Here is a 17,625-nt window from a genome sequence, read left to right as displayed (position 1 = left end):
TCAATATAGATTTTTTTTATTTTAAAGTAAATTCAGATTGAACATAGTAAAAAAATGTAAATTACAGTGTCCGTCCAAAAAAAAAAACATTACGAAAACCAGCCTTGAATGATGGGATAGTAGACTAAAAGCTTTAGGAATCCAAACTATAACATATAATAAGTACCCTGTATCAAGATTGATGCAAAGTGACATTTGACCTTTTTAGAGAGATTTAGAACAAAAAACCCACTTCTGGGGTCATTTGGTGCATTTTCCATATCTCTGGCCCCCCTCGGTCGGGGGCGGGGGCAGCCGGGCTTAACAGGTTAAGTTCGAACAGCAAGAAATAACCCAAACTGTATGCAAAGGATTGGTTTGTATTGGTTGTATGATATTTAAATGATGGTTCTTGCTAATATTAACCAATTGCTTTGTGAATACCCAAACTGGTCTCTTAGAAATGTTGTTTATATACTTCCAAAATACTACCAAACAAACAACATTAACCTAATCTATGGCAAAACCAATTTGTAGTATTGACACAGGTTTGGAAATTAAACAGAAACCAAAAGATATATCGAGTCTGAGGGCCACTAGTCGGATTTGACATTGTTTATTTGGGGTAAAGGATTTGGATCTTGAAGTGCAGAGATCTGCTGGCTTTAACAGGTCTTAGACAGCTGATTATCATCTGTGACGATTTCATTATTTTGTGATTGGTATCAAGCCACCGAACAACACACTACATCACTGGGACGTCAGCCATTTGTCTTGGAATGATTTATCATATCTTTCAATACATTTCATTTGAATGGACAATTTGCAAAATGACACAATTTCAGTTTTTGATTTGCGACATTTATTTTCGGTTTCGCAATTTGTATCTCAAGATGTCATTTCCCATTTTGTCTATGGGATAATGTTTCTCAGTTCATGCAACAATATTTAAATCCAAATATATTGTCTGGTAACATTTACATGATACAAAATGATAAACCATGTTAAGAAAACAATTAATTATGTAAGAAATTGTGAGAAACCACGCTGCCATCGTTGACGCTGTAAACGCATATACACAAATAACAACTCAATAATTGTTGGCCTGTTGCAGGATACTGTTAAATACTATTACAGTGCAAAGAATCATATATAATATATATAAACCTAATTTCTTGATATCACTTGGTATCATCCTTTCCTATAACACCTCATAAAGCTGTCTCAATGGTAATGTCTTCCCTGACTCTTCCTTCAACAGCTTCAACAGGACAGATGATCAACGGGGCGATGTTCTTCCCTTCATCTTGAAGACACGGGTTAAAGTAGGGGTACAGGGGCTCTGTGAAGTCACACTCGCTGAAAGTGTAAATGTGGGTCTTTGCGTCTGCGTCGTAGAAGGACACCGACCCTTCCTCGTAGTCCAGGAAGACGCCCACCTTCTGGGGAGTTTCCTGGAGGTGCAGGGCGACCGAGGGTCCGGCACAGGCCTTGAAATCACTGCCTTTTCGCAGAGAGATCGCCCAGTTACCGGTGTCAGGACGAACCGGGATCGCCCCCTTCCTGTTGATGGACTCCTTCGCCACACCAAGACCCCACTCTGATTTATCTGCAACCTGAAACACAAAGTACAGAAAACATGATCAGAAAAAACCCGTACCATACTCTTTTATCATGCCTAAACTTTGTCTAAGTACACTGAGATCTTAAGGCGTTTTTTCTTGTTTCCTCACCTGGACAACCCAGTAGCGTCTTCCCGATGTGAAGCTTTGTTCCCTCAAAACACTTGTTTAAAAATACTCTGGTAAAAGTATAAGTACTGACTAAACTTCTTTGCTCAAGTAAAAGTAAAGAAGTATGGGCTTCGAAATGTACTTAAGTAAAAAGTACCCATAACTACCAACTGTTTTATAGAGTAAAATGCACTAAAAGCCGAATCTAGATTTATTTTCTCTCATTCTAGTGACGCTCGGAGGGCGGGGGTATAGCCGGTATATTGCACGCACACCTTCACTCAACTCTGAGGGTCTCCTCAGCTCAGAGCCTGACCCGAAACATTGATGAACTTGCACCCGAGATGAGACGCCAAGTATCTGCTTGAACTAGCATCACAGAGCAGCACACTGAGTTCACATGGATGTTTCCTTCTGCACTTTCTCTCACGACAACAGGGCATGTTTGGTTTGATCTTTGAGGGAAATAGTTTTTTTGAAGCTGTTGTTGGCCTGTGGGAAAATGTAATCATAAGAAATGACTCTGGAAAAGCTGCAGATAGAGCCATAAGAAATGAATGCAACTGATTATTTAATGTTTAATGTTGTTTTTATAGGCAATAATTTAAGCTTTGTTAGTTCCAGGTTTAATATGTGCAATAAGTTCATTTCAATAAGTTCTGCAATAAACATTGAACCAGTCCGGCCCGCGACTAGTACCCATTTTTTTATTTTGGCCCACTGTGTATTTGAGTTTAAAAGAATCAAAGCCTGTTCAACAGAAACACAGAATGGGGTTATTCTGGTGCCTGTTTGCGTGCTTATGTTTCTGAAGGCGCATACATCACTCGAATAAAATAAATAAAAACATGGTCTAGTTAGTATCTCAAACAATCACTAACCCTAACCCTAGGGATGTTTGGTGCGCCAACAATTGAGTTAATGTTCCAGAGGTCAGATTTCGATCTTTTTAAAAATGGTTCTTGGCACAAGTTGAAACAAATACTTCCGCATACACCTTTCACACTCATAGAAAGTCTTTCTATAAAAGACTTTCAATGAGCTTGAGCTATCTTATTCAGAAGCAAATACTTACTTGAAAACATGAAAGCATCTTCATCCGAAACACAATGGGCTATGCTGGTACAAGCTGCTTTTGAAACGCTTCAACAGATTACCAACAGGGCGACACCCTTCTCTCCACAGAAAAACAATGGCATCATGTGATGGCAACTTACTGTAAGCATGTGCTCCAGCTGGCACTGCTACATGAATCTACTATTTTAAGATGTGGTTCGAGTAATTGCGTATTTAGTAATTGTTGACAGTGAATACAATTAAATTGGCAAATTAATGCAGTCTCAGAAGACGGCATTGAATGAAATAGCTGTGGGAAATGTTATGCTATAATAAATTCAAGTAATTATGTTTTGGATTAATAATGCTATTGGCTGCTCTAAAAATATTCTTGATTAAGTCAGCATACCCAAATATGGGAAACTCCATGCACAAGTTAGCTCCATTTTGTAAAACATTTATCAAATGTAATTGTGCCTTAAACGTTAAACTTTCTTTAAAAGCCAACTGGGGGCTTATTCCAATGGTTGCAAACAAATACCCTTTTTTTTCTTATCAAGATTTTCCTGACAAGTTTATGGTTTTAAGTCTCAAGTGTTCACTAGAGCTTGATGCTCATTTTGTATATTATGATCATATTTAGAAGAAATGTGGTTAAAGCAAGGTTTGATTCAGGGCGAGGCTACCGTGCGACTCACAAATATCTACCGTGCTGTTGTTGGGTTTGGGTGTTGGCAATTTTTTCAGCTTTTAACCCTTTCACAGTCTGTCTTCATTTGATGAAAGTTCATACGTCTTTGTCGCTTACAAATGTCTTGTTTATGGTTCAGTTGTACTTGACCCCATTATCTTGTTGTTTCTTTTGATACCAAAAAGAAGGAACACACCGAGCCTATTTCGGCCGTCGATAGATGTCTGGCCGTCGATGAGCGTCCTGTCGCCCTACTCAGATTGGTGTGTCCAGCACCGTCGTGTCTTTTCGGGCCGTGCCGACGCCTTCCGCCGCCGCAGTCGGCCAACGGCTGTCGGCAATAGAAATCACTCTGATTGGCTGTTCAGCTTAGCGAATCAGTGCATGAGAAGCGAAATGGAAGTGAAGAAGGCACACACAGACGGCTATTCTTTTTCATTTTCTAGCACCGCACTAAACATATTTTCAATTATAAGTCGTTATGTGACACAGTCTGTGAAACAGTCTGTGATGGACGAGAGTGAAAATGGAACGCACGCTATTTGTTGTTTGTTTATATCACGCAGTCTGTTCTTCTTCTCGGTTATCACGCAGTCTGTCTTCCGGTTGTTGCCTCTTTTGAATGACGAATACACACTACCGCCGCCTGCTGGTAAGGAGAGTTATTGCCACTCACGCATGTGCAGTGCGTACGTGCTACTTGGCCGTCGGCTGAAGTCTTTGCGGTGTGTTCCAGTGCGACTTTTTGGCCAAGACACAGGAGACGTGAGGCGACACAACAATCGGGTCCGTCGGGACGTGTTCTTTGGTGTCAGTTTGGTGTGTCAGGGCCTTTAGATGTATTGTTTATTTTCAACATTTTGAACTGCTTCTCTCACTCTGTATTTCTACTTTTTTTGAAAAATGTATGTAGATGTGGTTTAATTAAGTCAATTACACAAGAGATTTGAGCTAAATGCTAAGGTTAGCCTCACCTTCACTCTCACAGTAAATATGCAAAAAACACTGTTTAGCAAGCACAATGTTCACCACGTTCACTATTCTAAGTGTATTAGTGTGCTAATGTTTGCTAATACCAACATGACTTTTAACCAGATGCTGATGGAAATCTCACAGTTTTGTTCTGATGATGGCGCTATTTGTAAAGTCTGGTGTCACAAAAATCAGTAGGATTCATTCTCTTAGAAACATGAATATCTGCACCAAAGTGTGTGCAGATCCGTCAAAGATGTGTTGAGACATTTCAGTCTGCACCAAAGTGGTCAGCTGGAATCCCCAAAGGAGGCACGGCTAAAAAAGGAAGCATATTTATAGTTCTGTATATTTGTGCTGTGTACCTCAACAGCTCCCATACAACACAAACATTTTCACAAGTGATGCCAGCTTGGACTCATATTCTGGCCAATCGAGATACACCCCAAATTCCGGGGTCTCACGAGGTCTGTCCCATTTTAAGGGCTCTTTTTTCCAAACCTATCACATCCAGTGTGTCTGTTTGCAGCTCTCGGTATGTACTGTGCAAATCATTGTTAGTTTGATTAAAGTACAGCCATATAGGTAAAGGCTTGTTCATTACTGCAAAATGTATGTGTCTTTTGGCTAATTAATCACAATGTGAGGAGGAGTCTATCCTTTGTGATTTGTTTCCTTGAAACCAAAGAGAACCTGTTTTTGTTGAAACTGTGGAATAGCTCTACTTGCTTCCTCAATACATATCATGAAGGAATCTGATTGAACCTGTTCGTACCTTAAGACTGCAATTAAACGTCTTCTGCAGGATGAAAGCAATGAACTGACAAAACCTGGAAGACCTGCATCATTTTGAAACCAATAAAGCCCTAAGGTGTTTAGTCAATATTAAACTATTTTAAATCTTAACCGGTGACTAGAAATGAACATATTTCTGAAGAAGTTCTGATGCTGAGTGTTTTGACAGGTGCTGCTTTGTCTGCCAATCATAAAGGAAAGCACGATGCTCATCATTAAATCCTTTTTCGACCTCGCCCACATATTTCAGCAAGTTAAGTGCAGTTATTGTTGTGGGACACCTGGAGCATCCTTCTCGGGGTGTAGATGACCCCGAGCCATAAGCGACAACAAATGTGATTCAGTGTCCTCAGCTGTTTAGTCTATCTGTTGAAGAATGTTGATTATTACACTCTGATAGTTAAAACCTGGAGCTACAGGAGGGTTCTTCAGAATTGATTGTGGCATCTCAACCGTGTGGTCAAACCGTGGCCCGTGACGTGTCGTGTGCATTTTCCGGCCGAAGCTCCAAATAAACCCTCAGTGTTTGCCATCAAAGCTCCAGCTCTCCATCGTGTCTCTCTTTGAGTCCTGACTCCAATTGATTAAGAAGTTTCACCCACAAATTAGAAAGAATACAACTTTTATTTATTTACTTTGAAAGCATTTACAGTCTTTGTACACCCTCATAAAAAACAAACATGTTCTGATCATTTGTGTTTACAAATGTTGGCAAAAATAATCAATTAAGCACACACAAAAAAAGTTTTCCTTAAATAATAAATGCAAAAAAAGATCCTGATCACGTACATTTTTGTAGAAAGATGTGAGAAGCAGTTTCATTTTCGGGAATAAAAAAAAAAAATATATATTTACAAAAATAAAGTCAGTTGTCTGTCATCCTACAAAAAAAAGTTATATAACTGAGTCCCAGAACCAGAACATATTTACAATCACATCAAAGTCCTGTTTATGTTAGCAACATGTGCTCCAAAAATTGGTTGTAGCCATCTTGATTTTTTGAAACAAGTCAATCAAACGCTGTACACCAAATGTTACAATACATTTTTTACTTTTATAAAACATTAAAAAAAAGGTTATTCCTAAGAGAAAAATATGGACAACACCCGACAATATTGAGTAAGATAACTGTCGAAAACAAGTCGGCCCCACCAAAAAGCTTATTACTCATTGGAATATCATTTACAAAATAAACATCATGCTGTATTGAAGAAGACACTAAACTAGCAATCCAGAACAAAAACTCATTATGATAAGGTTTACTGAGGTAATAAATCAAGTAAGAAGTAGAGTCATTTTCTCATAGACTTATATACAACTGGAGCAATTGCCCCCTACTGGCTGTTTAAGGGAATCACGTGGTTTTGGCAAAAGGGCAGATTTGTTTAGTTGGCTGTTCTGGGATCAGAAGATCCATGAGTTATATGTGGATGGCTGTGATTGTGCACATCAATAATACGTCTAAAACACTTTAAAGGCATTATTTACTAGTGCATAGTGTTCGTCAAACTTTAACTTTCTCACGGCGGATAAGGAAATTCTCATGGACTTTTCCCTCCAAAACAAGTGTGCCTTTAGTCTCCTAAAATGCTGGATCTAACTAACTAACTAACCCCTAAAAGGCCAGATTAATCTCCGTAGGGGTCCCTACCTCAACGGGACAGATGATCAACGGGGCGGTGTTCTTCCCGTTGTTATGAAGACACGGGTTTAAGTACGGGTAGAGAGGCTCGGTGAAAAGACAGCCTGTGAAAGTGTAAATGTGGGTCTTTGCATCTGCGTTGTAGAAGGACACCGACCCTTCCTCGTAGTCCAGGAAGACGGCTACTTTATGGGGTTTTTCCTGGAGATGGAGGGCGACGGAGGGTCCGGCACAGGCCTTGAATTCGATGCCTTTTCGCAGACAAATCGCCCAGTAACCGGTGTCAGGGCGAACCGTGATCACCCCCTTCCTGTTGATGGACTCCCTCGCCACACCAAGATCCCAGTCTGATTTATCCCCGACCTGAAACCAAACGTAGAGAATTGAGATTAGAAATATAGGCAAATGAAAGCTGCAACCATGCTCACTTTTCCTAAATGCAAGCGGACTGCGGCCTGTAAACAAAAGTCGGACACACCCCCACAGGACTTAATTTAAGTATTCTGTCACCCTCTCCAAGATTAGAAATAGGGGACAAGGTTGGATTGAAATGTATTCCAGTCCGTGATGATCTTGTCTTCACCTGTTACCAAGAACATCCTTACAGCCACAAGGGGGCATTGAAGAGCTATTATTTCATATCAAGGGATGTGCAAGTGTGTTTTTCTTTCCTTTACTTATAGACATGGCCGTACCTTTCGAGGTGTATATACCGTAATAAAAGTTGTGAAATAACTGTACATAATGAACAGGGTTCTTTGTAATAGTTCCATTTACTGGTGGTGGGGGCGCTTCACAACTTCGTAGCCTACATTAGAGCAGACAGAAGAAGACGACATTCATTTGAATTAATGTCGTCTTGAAAATAGATATCTAGATCATGAAAATCAAAAGAAGATGTCGGGGGGGGGGCCTGCCCCCGAGCCCCCCTAGCATGTTTTGGACCTTGGTATTCAAGAAATCCTGGATACGGGCCTGCTTATAGATGATATCCATTGGTCAACTTTATTTTGAAATACAGCCAATCTATAAACCAGGAACACATCCTTGTAACCTTTGACAATTGGTCACACTTGGAGAGAACAGTATAGAGTAGAGGGAATATCATCAACCTCATAAACATGCTTCCTGAATGTATTTCCCTCATCCCAAGTTACATTTCTCATGAAAGCAGATACAGAAATGTTGAATTCTGGAAAAATTATATAAACCCCATTGGCAATAAATCTGGTTCTGGTCCGAGTTCCTACCTGGACCACCCAGTAACGTCTCCCCGAGGTGAAGCTTTGTTTCCCCAGAACGGAGACGCAGGAGTCAAATCTGCGAGGCTCGTCAGGGGGGGGGGGGGTTCTTCTGCTGGCTGCTGAGGCTCACCTGAAGATCCACAACAACAACAACACTTACATTCAAGTGTTGGAATATATCAGATATTTCCGTCATTAGTCTTATTAGTCCATGACATGTTACCTGTTTCCCATCTGCGGACAAACACAGCCAAGCAGAAGCAGTCACTGGATCCAAAGTCACATCCACTGAAGGAAAGAAAGAATTTGTGAGTCAGATAAAATTCAATTAACTTCACCAAATTAGACTATATCACCTTAAAACATATTACAGATCCATACAGCTTCGCAGAGTTCAAACATGAGCGCTATTGGGTTTAAAGTCCAATAGTTCACTTGTACAAATATTCTGGTGCAGGTTTTGCATGTACACACAATAACTGTACAGTATGCCAATACATTCAGACAGAAATAACAAACTGAACCTAGAAAATAGCGGAAAAAAGCTGTTTTTTGGCACGCAGTTTAGAAGTGCTGCAGAACTCAGATCAGTTTTGTGTCTGCTATGTTTATTACATGGATATATAATGTATAAAAACTCTGGATAATGTTCAACGAGAAGTCTTTAATCGGTTATTTTCTCTTTAAGTATCTATTTATGGTCATGTTTGTTTCTATGGACTAAACATTAGTGACAATGGGATGATTTCACATATTCAGAAACATACCTGCATATTGACTTGCCTTACTCATCTCTACAGAAAAGAAGAACATAATTGTTAGTTACAATGTGAATCATTTGACAAATGATCATGTGATACACCTACAATAAAGTATAATACGCTCATTGATAGACAGTTACAAAGTGTTTATTTGAGGATATAACTAACCATTTCTTGAAGTTACTGACCTTCTGCAGACAGATTCTTTTCGAGCGCCTGACACACATCCACCAGCTTGGTGAAGGATCTCCTCAGCGTCCCTATGTTGTCCGAGTAAACTCTGACCTGAGACCAGTCCTTAGCGGCCAGCGGAGCACGCAGAGAGGGGAAACTCTACCACAGGAAGCAGGGGTGGGAAGTAGTGGAGAACAAATACTTTGTTACTGTACTCAAGTACATGTTTCTGGTATCAGTACTTTACTCCACTACTTATTTTTAGACGACTTTTTACTTTGACTTCTTACATGTTGAACACAAATACCTGTACTTTCTACTTCTTACATGTTGAACACAAAAACCTGTACTTTCTACTTCTCACATGTTGAACTCAAATACCTGTACTTTCTACTTCTTACATGTTGAACACAAATACCTGTACTTTCTACTTCTCACATGTTGAACACAAAAACCTGTACTTTCTACTTCCTACATGTTGAACACAAATATCTGTACTTTCTACTTCTTACATGTTGAACACAAATACCTGAACTTTCTACTTCTTACATGTTGAACTCAAATACCTGTACTTTCTACTTCTTACATGTTGAACACAAATACCTGTACTTTCTACTTCTCACATGTTGAACACAAAAACCTGTACTTTCTACTTCCTACATGTTGAACACAAATATCTGTACTTTCTACTTCTTACATGTTGAACACAAATACCTGAACTTTCTACTTCTTACATGTTGAACACAAATACCTGAACTTTCTACTTCTTACATGTTGAACACAAATACCTGTACTTTCTACTTCTTACATGTTGAACACAAATACCTGAACTTTCTACTTCTTACATGTTGAACACAAATACCTGTACTTTCTACTTCTCACATGTTGAACACAAATACCTGAACTTTCTACTTCTTACATGTTGAACACAAATACCTGTACTTTCTACTTCTCACATGTTGAACACAAATACCTGTACTTTCTACTTCTCACATGTTGAACACAAATACCTGTACTTTCTACTTCTTACATGTTGAACTCAAATACCTGTACTTTCTACTTCTTACATGTTGAACTCAAATACCTGTACTTTCTACTTCTTACATGTTGAACACAAATACCTGTACTTTCTACTTCTTACATGTTGAACTCAAATACCTGTACTTTCTACTTCTTACATGTTGAACTCAAATACCTGTACTTTCTACTTCTTACATGTTGAACCCAAATACCTGTACTTTCTACTTCTTACATGTTGAACACAAATACCTGTACTTTCTACTTCTTACATGTTGAACACAAATACCTGTACTTTCTACTTCTTACATGTTGAACTCAAATACCTGTACTTTCTACTTCTCTCATTTTCCAAACAGCTGGTTCCTTTAGTCTGAATGTGTGTTTGGTGCGTGATCATTATTCTTTAGAGTCATTGCGTGCCTATTGATTTGAACACGATCCGTGTATCCATCATTTCCTGGTCCTCTCTAAAGAAGAGGGACCAATGGAAACGTTGTCATGTTGCCGTTGTTCAGCATGGAAACATTCATTAGCTAACAATGACATTATTGTTCTATTAATATAAAGGGAGGTCAGGTACTCTTTAAAACAGCTGCTAGTTATGGGTACTTTTTACTGAAGTACATTTCAAAGCCCTCTTTACTTTGACTTGAGTAAAGAAGTTTAGTCAGTACTTCTACTTTTACCAGAGTATTTCTGTACTTCTACTCGAGTAAAGGATGTGTGTACTTTTGCCCTCTCTGGAAGACAGTGACAAAATGATCAGCAATTGTATTCATTTGATACATTAGAAAGTATGAATAAAGGTTGTTTCCATGCCATGCTCACCTGCAGCAGATGAAGAGGGTCCTCGGTGTTCTCCAGGTGCTTCAGCTCACTTCTTCTTTTCCGCACTTCATTAATTTCCTGCCCGAGATCTTTGATAAACTCCTTCTTCGTCCTCTCAGCCGCTTCGTGCTTCTGCTCGATCTCCTCCATGAGCAAAGACTGGCCTCTCTCGATGACACTTATCACCCCGGTGACCACCTGAATGCTTGTTTGGATCTGCCGTTCTTTGTTTATCTGCAGATGTGCACAATTTGGAGTTAACTCAAATGTCAAATAATGCAAATGGAAGTCTGATTTTGGACTGGAACATAATTGCTAAGAGTTTTTTCTGCACTGAGAAGGACAGCTCGATTTTCTGACAGAAGGAGGCCGCAATGTGCGTGAAACTACATAACACCACATCGGAAGAATGTTAACCCAGAGTTTATGTCTGAGTTGGGTTAGTGGCATGTGTGCTTTACAGTCATACTCTAATCACACCTGAATTGTTCCTCTATGATTATTTGACAATGCCAATTATTGACCAATGTTTCCCACTTTTCCCGTTCCATTTTAAAGTACAAAAGGGAAATATCGTGTGTAGTGATCATTGAACACACTTAATGTAAATAATATCCTACTTCAGAATTGTATCTAAAACCCGTCAATAGTGTTTTATTTGTATTTATTTTTTGTTGTCAGAGTATATATATATATAGATTTTCTATCTTCACAGTCCACTGTATATTTTCTACTTTTTAAATGCCGTTTTAATTCTATTTTGAGATGTTTAATTTAGTTTATTTCTACTTGTGCAATGCCTTTTTTTTTTTTATGCTGCTGCAACGCAAAAAAAATCCCAATTTGCGATCAATAAAGTATCTCTTATCTTATCTTAGTGCCAGAATTTGTACATAAACCAAACTTCCAATCCAATTTGAAAACAGATAATGAAATTCAGGGCATTGCCAAAGTTACTCATCTACTGTCAGCGGGACATAAATGGCTACAGTAGAGTTAATAGCAAGCTATCGTCTATTCCTGCTAAACAACCATACAGTACATTGCTTTCAATGCTCTGTAATCATCTTGTTGTCTGGTTCCTACAACAAAGTCAACTTCAGCTTCATTGTGCATTCTGAAATGCAAATTGCCAGAGTATCTACTGGAAGAAGAGGCTTCCGTTTCTTTATCCTTGAGCAGAAATAAGCGAAATGCAAAGAGACAACGATGACATCCCTTGTTAAAGTCAAGAAGGGACCTTCAACTTACTTTCCTCAACTCTGCCGAAGCGTTGATCTCCTCCAGCTTTCTGCTTCTTGCCTGGACCATCTGATTAAACTCTGCCTCCATCTTCTTCATCTGAGTCTGCAAAGGAATTCATGATCAAGAAAACGCTGTAAGGCAACTATCAGGATGAGGAAATGCATTTTGTTTTGCAGAAATGTTTTGTAATCTCAAGGTACACTGGAAAAAATGCTGCTCCAAAAACAAGTGAGAGAATAATGAAAACAACTTGTTTTGAAATAAGTACAAAAAGTGAAAATGAGCTTGGTCAGATGTCTTGAAATAAGAAGGGATGTTTAGATAAATCACATCTTGTAATTAGCTCAGAGAACTCATTTTGAACTATATTTTTACCAGAATTAGGAAATGTTGCGTTACAATATAAGCCGCAAATGCTCAAAAGTGTTCATTTTTTTAATGTTAGTTGGTGATTTTCCAATAAATACGTTAACTTTCATCTGAGATACAACTCAAAATAAGATTATTTGACTTAACAAGATGATGCATTGTCTAAAAACAAGACCCTATATCTCACTGCAGTGTCACTTCTGAAGTTATTATGTCTTAGTGTAAAGACACATTCTGACTAGATATTAGACGAATATACTTAGCAAGATTTTCGAGTTTTTGTAGTGTTTTCCTTTCCTCACCCTGACCCTCTTGCTCTCCTTCTCGATGGGGACGATCTCATGGTTCTTGTGGTCCCTCTCTCTACATTTCACACAAATAGGCGTCTGATCCCTCTTGCAGAACATGTCCAGGATCATGTTGTGACTCCTGCAGAGGTGACTGGTGGCGAAGATGGCCGGATCCGTCAGTCTGTGCTTCATCAGCGGTGGATCCCTCAGATGCGGCGTCAGGTGAATCTCACAGTAAGACGCCTGGCACACGAGGCAAGACTTAACCGCTATGATGTTGTTTCCTTGGCAGATGTCACAGGAAACTTCTTCCGATTGTTGTCGTCTCTGCACCATCCTCTTCGGCGGGGCGGGCTTGTATTCAGGCTGGCCCTTTATAGACCTGTTGATTCAAAACAGATTTAGTTCAAGTCAAATTGGCTTAAGAGAGTATGTGTGATTATGCAAGCAGAGGTGGGAAGTAGTGGAGTAAATACTTTGTTACTGTACTTAAGTAAATCTTTCTGGTATCAGTACTTTACTCCACTACTTGTTTTTCTTACATGTTGAACACAAATACCTGTACTTTCTACTTCTTACATGTTGAACCCAAATACCTGTACTTTCTACTTCTTACATGTTGAACCCAAATACCTGTACTTTCTACTTCTTACATGTTGAACCCAAATACCTGTACTTTCTACTTCTTACATGTTGAACCCAAATACCTGTACTTTCTACTTCTTACATGTTGAACACAAATACCTGTACTTTCTACTTCTTACATGTTGAACACAAATACCTGTACTTTCTACTTCTTACATGTTGAACTCAAATACCTGTACTTTCTACTTCTTACATGTTGAACTCAAATACCTGTACTTTCTACTTCTTACATGTTGAACACAAATACCTGTACTTTCTACTTCTTACATGTTGAACTCAAATACCTGTACTTTCTACTTCTTACATGTTGAACACAAATACCTGTACTTTCTACTTCTTACATGTTGAACTCAAATACCAGTACTTTCTACTTCTCACATGTTGAACTCAAATACCTGTACTTTCTACTTCTTACATGTTGAACACAAATACCTGTACTTTCTACTTCTTACATGTTGAACCCAAATACCTGTACTTTCTACTTCTTACATGTTGAACACAAATACCTGTACTTTCTACTTCTTACATGTTGAACCCAAATACCTGTACTTTCTACTTCTTACATGTTGAACTCAAATACCTGTACTTTCTACTTCTTACATGTTGAACACAAATACCTGTACTTTCTACTTCTTACATGTTGAACTCAAATACCTGTACTTTCTACTTCTTACATGTTGAACACAAATACCTGTACTTTCTACTTCTTACATGTTGAACACAAATACCTGAACTTTCTACTTCTTACATGTTGAACTCAAATACCTGTACTTTCTACTTCTTACATGTTGAACTCAAATACCTGTACTTTCTACTTCTTACATGTTGAACATAAATACCTGTACTTTCTACTTCTTACATGTTGAACTCAAATACCTGTACTTTCTACTTCTTACATGTTGAACTCAAATACCTGTACTTTCTACTTCTTACATGTTGAACTCAAATACTTGTACTTTCTACTTCTCTCATTTTCCAAACAGCTGGTTCCTTTAGTCTGAATGTGTGTTTGATGCGTGATCATTATTCTTTAGAGTCATTGCGTGCCTATTGATTTGAACACGATCCGTGTATCCATCATTTCCTGGTCTTCTCTAAAGAAGAGGGACCAATGGAAACGTTGTCATGTTGCCGTTGTTCAGCATGGAAACATTCATTAGCTAACAATGACATTATTGTTCTATTAATATAAAGGGAGGTCAGGTACTCTTTAAAGCAGCTGCTAGCTATGGGGACTTTTTACTGAAGTACATTTCAAAGCCTCTTTACTTTTACTTCAGTAAAGAAGTTTAGTCAGTACTTTTACCAGAGTATTTTTAAACAGGAGTATCTGTAGGCTACTTCTACTTGAGTAAAGGATGTTTGTACTTTTGCCATCTATTCATAAAAAATGTGCACATACTTTTTAAATTGATCGGTGATGTCTCTCAAGCCTACGTTGACCCTGAGATCTGGACGGGTTTTGAAGTCTTCTTTGCACAGAGGACACTCAAACTTCTGCTTCGTGTCCCAGAAGCGTTTGATGCACCCCAGGCAGTAGTTGTGTCCACATGGGATGGAGACGGGGTTTCGGAACATATCCAGACAGATGCTGCACTGAAACTGAACCTCGGACAACGCAAAGGCCATGTTTCTGACTGGAGAATAACATTATTTTACTCACACAAGCTGTAACAACACTTATTGTACATGTTATAATGTAAACAACGTTGCTTAAAGTTGAGTTTTAACCTAAAGGTGTTGGGAATGTGAGAAAAGTACAAATTAAACTTTTCTCTAGATACTATATGCAGTTGCTTTAAAAATCAACATCATCCAAAGCAGCTATTAGATACTACTAGATCAACTAAATTGTGTCTTCACATTAAAAATACTCAAAGTGCAAAGCGGTGGTTGTTAGCTAGCTACACGTGGATTAAACACACACACAAGTGGAGCATCTTCCTGCTCAGGACGTCATTTCTTCCCTGGTACTTTATCAGAATCAGATCATCTATTTAAGAAATGTTACAGGAAAGAGACAGTGCAGATAAAAGTACTAGATATGTATATTACATAAATAGGCAATAACCTTTAATGTAGGTGAAAGGGTTTTGTTAAAAAGCACCTCACTTAAAAAATGTATTAACCTTTGGTTCGTGTCTTTTACAGATTAAGTTATCCGTAAACACTGGTTAAAAGAGCATTTTTGTTTTATTTCAAAGTTAGTGCCTCATATGAAATCCACTTAAATTACACTTAGCCTTTTTTAGTTCATTGTAATGCAATCTTTATAATATCCACTTTGACGGTTCTAGCTCTGAAGCTTTTGTCTTTTAAAAACATTCCTGAAAATGTTAGCATTCACGACAATAATGTGTTCAAACTAAAGCATAGACTGGTGATATATATTGTTGTATATGCTAATACTCTGTACTCTATATGCTTAATATAATGTTTTACCTGTGTGTGTCGACGGACGAACAGACGCTCCTTAAGTGTGTTGCTAGCAGTGTGAATGCAGTCAAAACAGATCTCTTAAAATAAACACTGGTTCAAAGATCCTCCCACATTTGTCAAAACGTGTAATTCTGGTTCTCCTTCTCAGCCCTAAAGAGGATTAACTTCTTATTGTCTTTAACTCTTAACTGTTTTCCCTAAATACAAATGAGCACTATATTAGCTGCATGTTCCTAAGAGTTTGTTTTAGCAAGCTAACCAGAGCATCAGTAGAACCATGTTTTAATTAGTCAATTATTTTTTACGGAAATGTGAAAAGCATGAAGTTATTTCTGGCTTGTTGAGTAAAGCACGTTGGGAAACAACATGACTCACCTTCATGTTTCTATCAGCAGCCACATGACAAAGTAGAATGTGGTTGATTGTTGGATTTGGATCAGAATAGTTTTTAACCCTGAATTAGTGTAAATGTAAACAAAAAAGTACCTATAGTATGTATGCTGATCTTCTGAACTAGCTAACGTGTGTCTGTTAATCCATTAAAGCAAATAATGTCTCCTGTGCAGTGTGGTGTGGTGATCGTTAGAAGGCGCAGCTGGTTCACAATGAGGAGCACCTGCAGTGTTTCCCCTATATACAAATAGCGGCGGCGCAGCGCTAGGGGGCGCCAGCCAGGTACCCAACACAAATATATAAAAAAAAAAATTTTTACTTTATTTTTTTTCAATTAAAATAATAATAAGTGGCGACCCTTTTTCGTTTTTGATTGCTTGTTATGTGGATTTGTAGTATTTGTGTTACTGTATGTTGAATAAAGGTGTATTTTTGCTAAATCTTGAGACATTGCCACTGCCAATGTGTCACCGGACAAATGCTTGTAAAATCTGTATGCTTGTTATGTTTACATAGTGTTTATTTTGCCAGGATGATTTAATTAAAGACAAAGGAAACACAGGAAGTCCCTAAATTCTGCCCGAACTCTGCCGCCAGGCTTCTCACCCACACCAAGCCATGGCACCATATCACCCCCACCCTCATCCACCTACATTGGCTGCAGGTCAAGTCCCGGATTCAATACAAAACTCTCATCCTCACGTACAAGTCCCTCCATACCCTCGCCCCCCAGTACTTATCGGACCTCCTCCATCCCTACACCCCTTCTCGGAGTCTGCGGTCCTCAGACACGGGCCTGCTCTCCATCCCCCGCTCTCGCCTCCGTACTGTTGGTGTCAGGGCATTCAGTGTTGCGGCCCCCACCCTCTGGAATGCACTTCCGGCCGAGATCCGTAATGCTGCCTCCCTGGACATCTTCAAATTATCACTAAAAACACACCTGTTCACCCTGGCCTTCGGGCCCGAGCCCTTTTCTGGTCCCCTGGCTTCCTTTATTTATTTCTTTGGTTTGCCCGTTGATTGTCTGTTTGTTTTGTTTGTCCACCATGTACAGCGACCTTGGGTCCCTTGAAAGGCGCTATATAAATATCATTTATTATTATTATTAAATTATGCAAAAGTCAAGTGGTCAATTAGCGTGAGCATGTGTGCACAATTTAATAGGGCTTTACAACATACTTTCTCTTACGCTCTCTTTACTTGCATATCCAAAGTATATTTTGTGTTGAATTCAACCACTAATTATGTATAATTATGAAAATGTTCCCAGACTTACCAGGATTTTGCACATGACATGTTAGAGATGTGAACTTAATGCAGTGTTATTCCCACCCATTACAACAAAAAGA

The 17,625-nt window shown here is 38.8% G+C and overlaps 1 protein-coding gene across 1 annotated transcript; it reads right to left on the bottom strand.

Annotated features, from left to right (window-relative positions):
- Positions 1 to 954: 954 nt before the first annotated feature.
- Positions 955 to 16,225, bottom strand: LOC117536370 (E3 ubiquitin-protein ligase TRIM39-like). The gene is made up of 11 exons (XM_034201210.1): positions 15,887 to 16,225; positions 14,847 to 15,081; positions 12,812 to 13,181; positions 12,147 to 12,242; positions 10,896 to 11,129; positions 9,062 to 9,206; positions 8,880 to 8,906; positions 8,329 to 8,400; positions 8,119 to 8,231; positions 7,120 to 7,231; positions 955 to 1,483 (listed from the first exon to the last, which is right to left on the bottom strand). Exons 2-11 carry the CDS (start codon positions 15,071 to 15,073, stop codon positions 1,191 to 1,193), a joined length of 1,689 nt encoding a protein of 562 aa, XP_034057101.1. The 5' UTR covers positions 15,074 to 15,081; positions 15,887 to 16,225; the 3' UTR covers positions 955 to 1,190.
- Between the last annotated feature and the right edge of the window lie 1,400 nt (positions 16,226 to 17,625).

Source organism: Gymnodraco acuticeps, unplaced genomic scaffold (genome assembly GCF_902827175.1).
Source record: "Gymnodraco acuticeps unplaced genomic scaffold, fGymAcu1.1, whole genome shotgun sequence".
Lineage (NCBI taxonomy): Eukaryota > Metazoa > Chordata > Actinopteri > Perciformes > Bathydraconidae > Gymnodraco > Gymnodraco acuticeps.
Note: the sequence above shows the minus strand (reverse complement) of the source record. Positions and strands in the feature narration are given on the sequence as shown.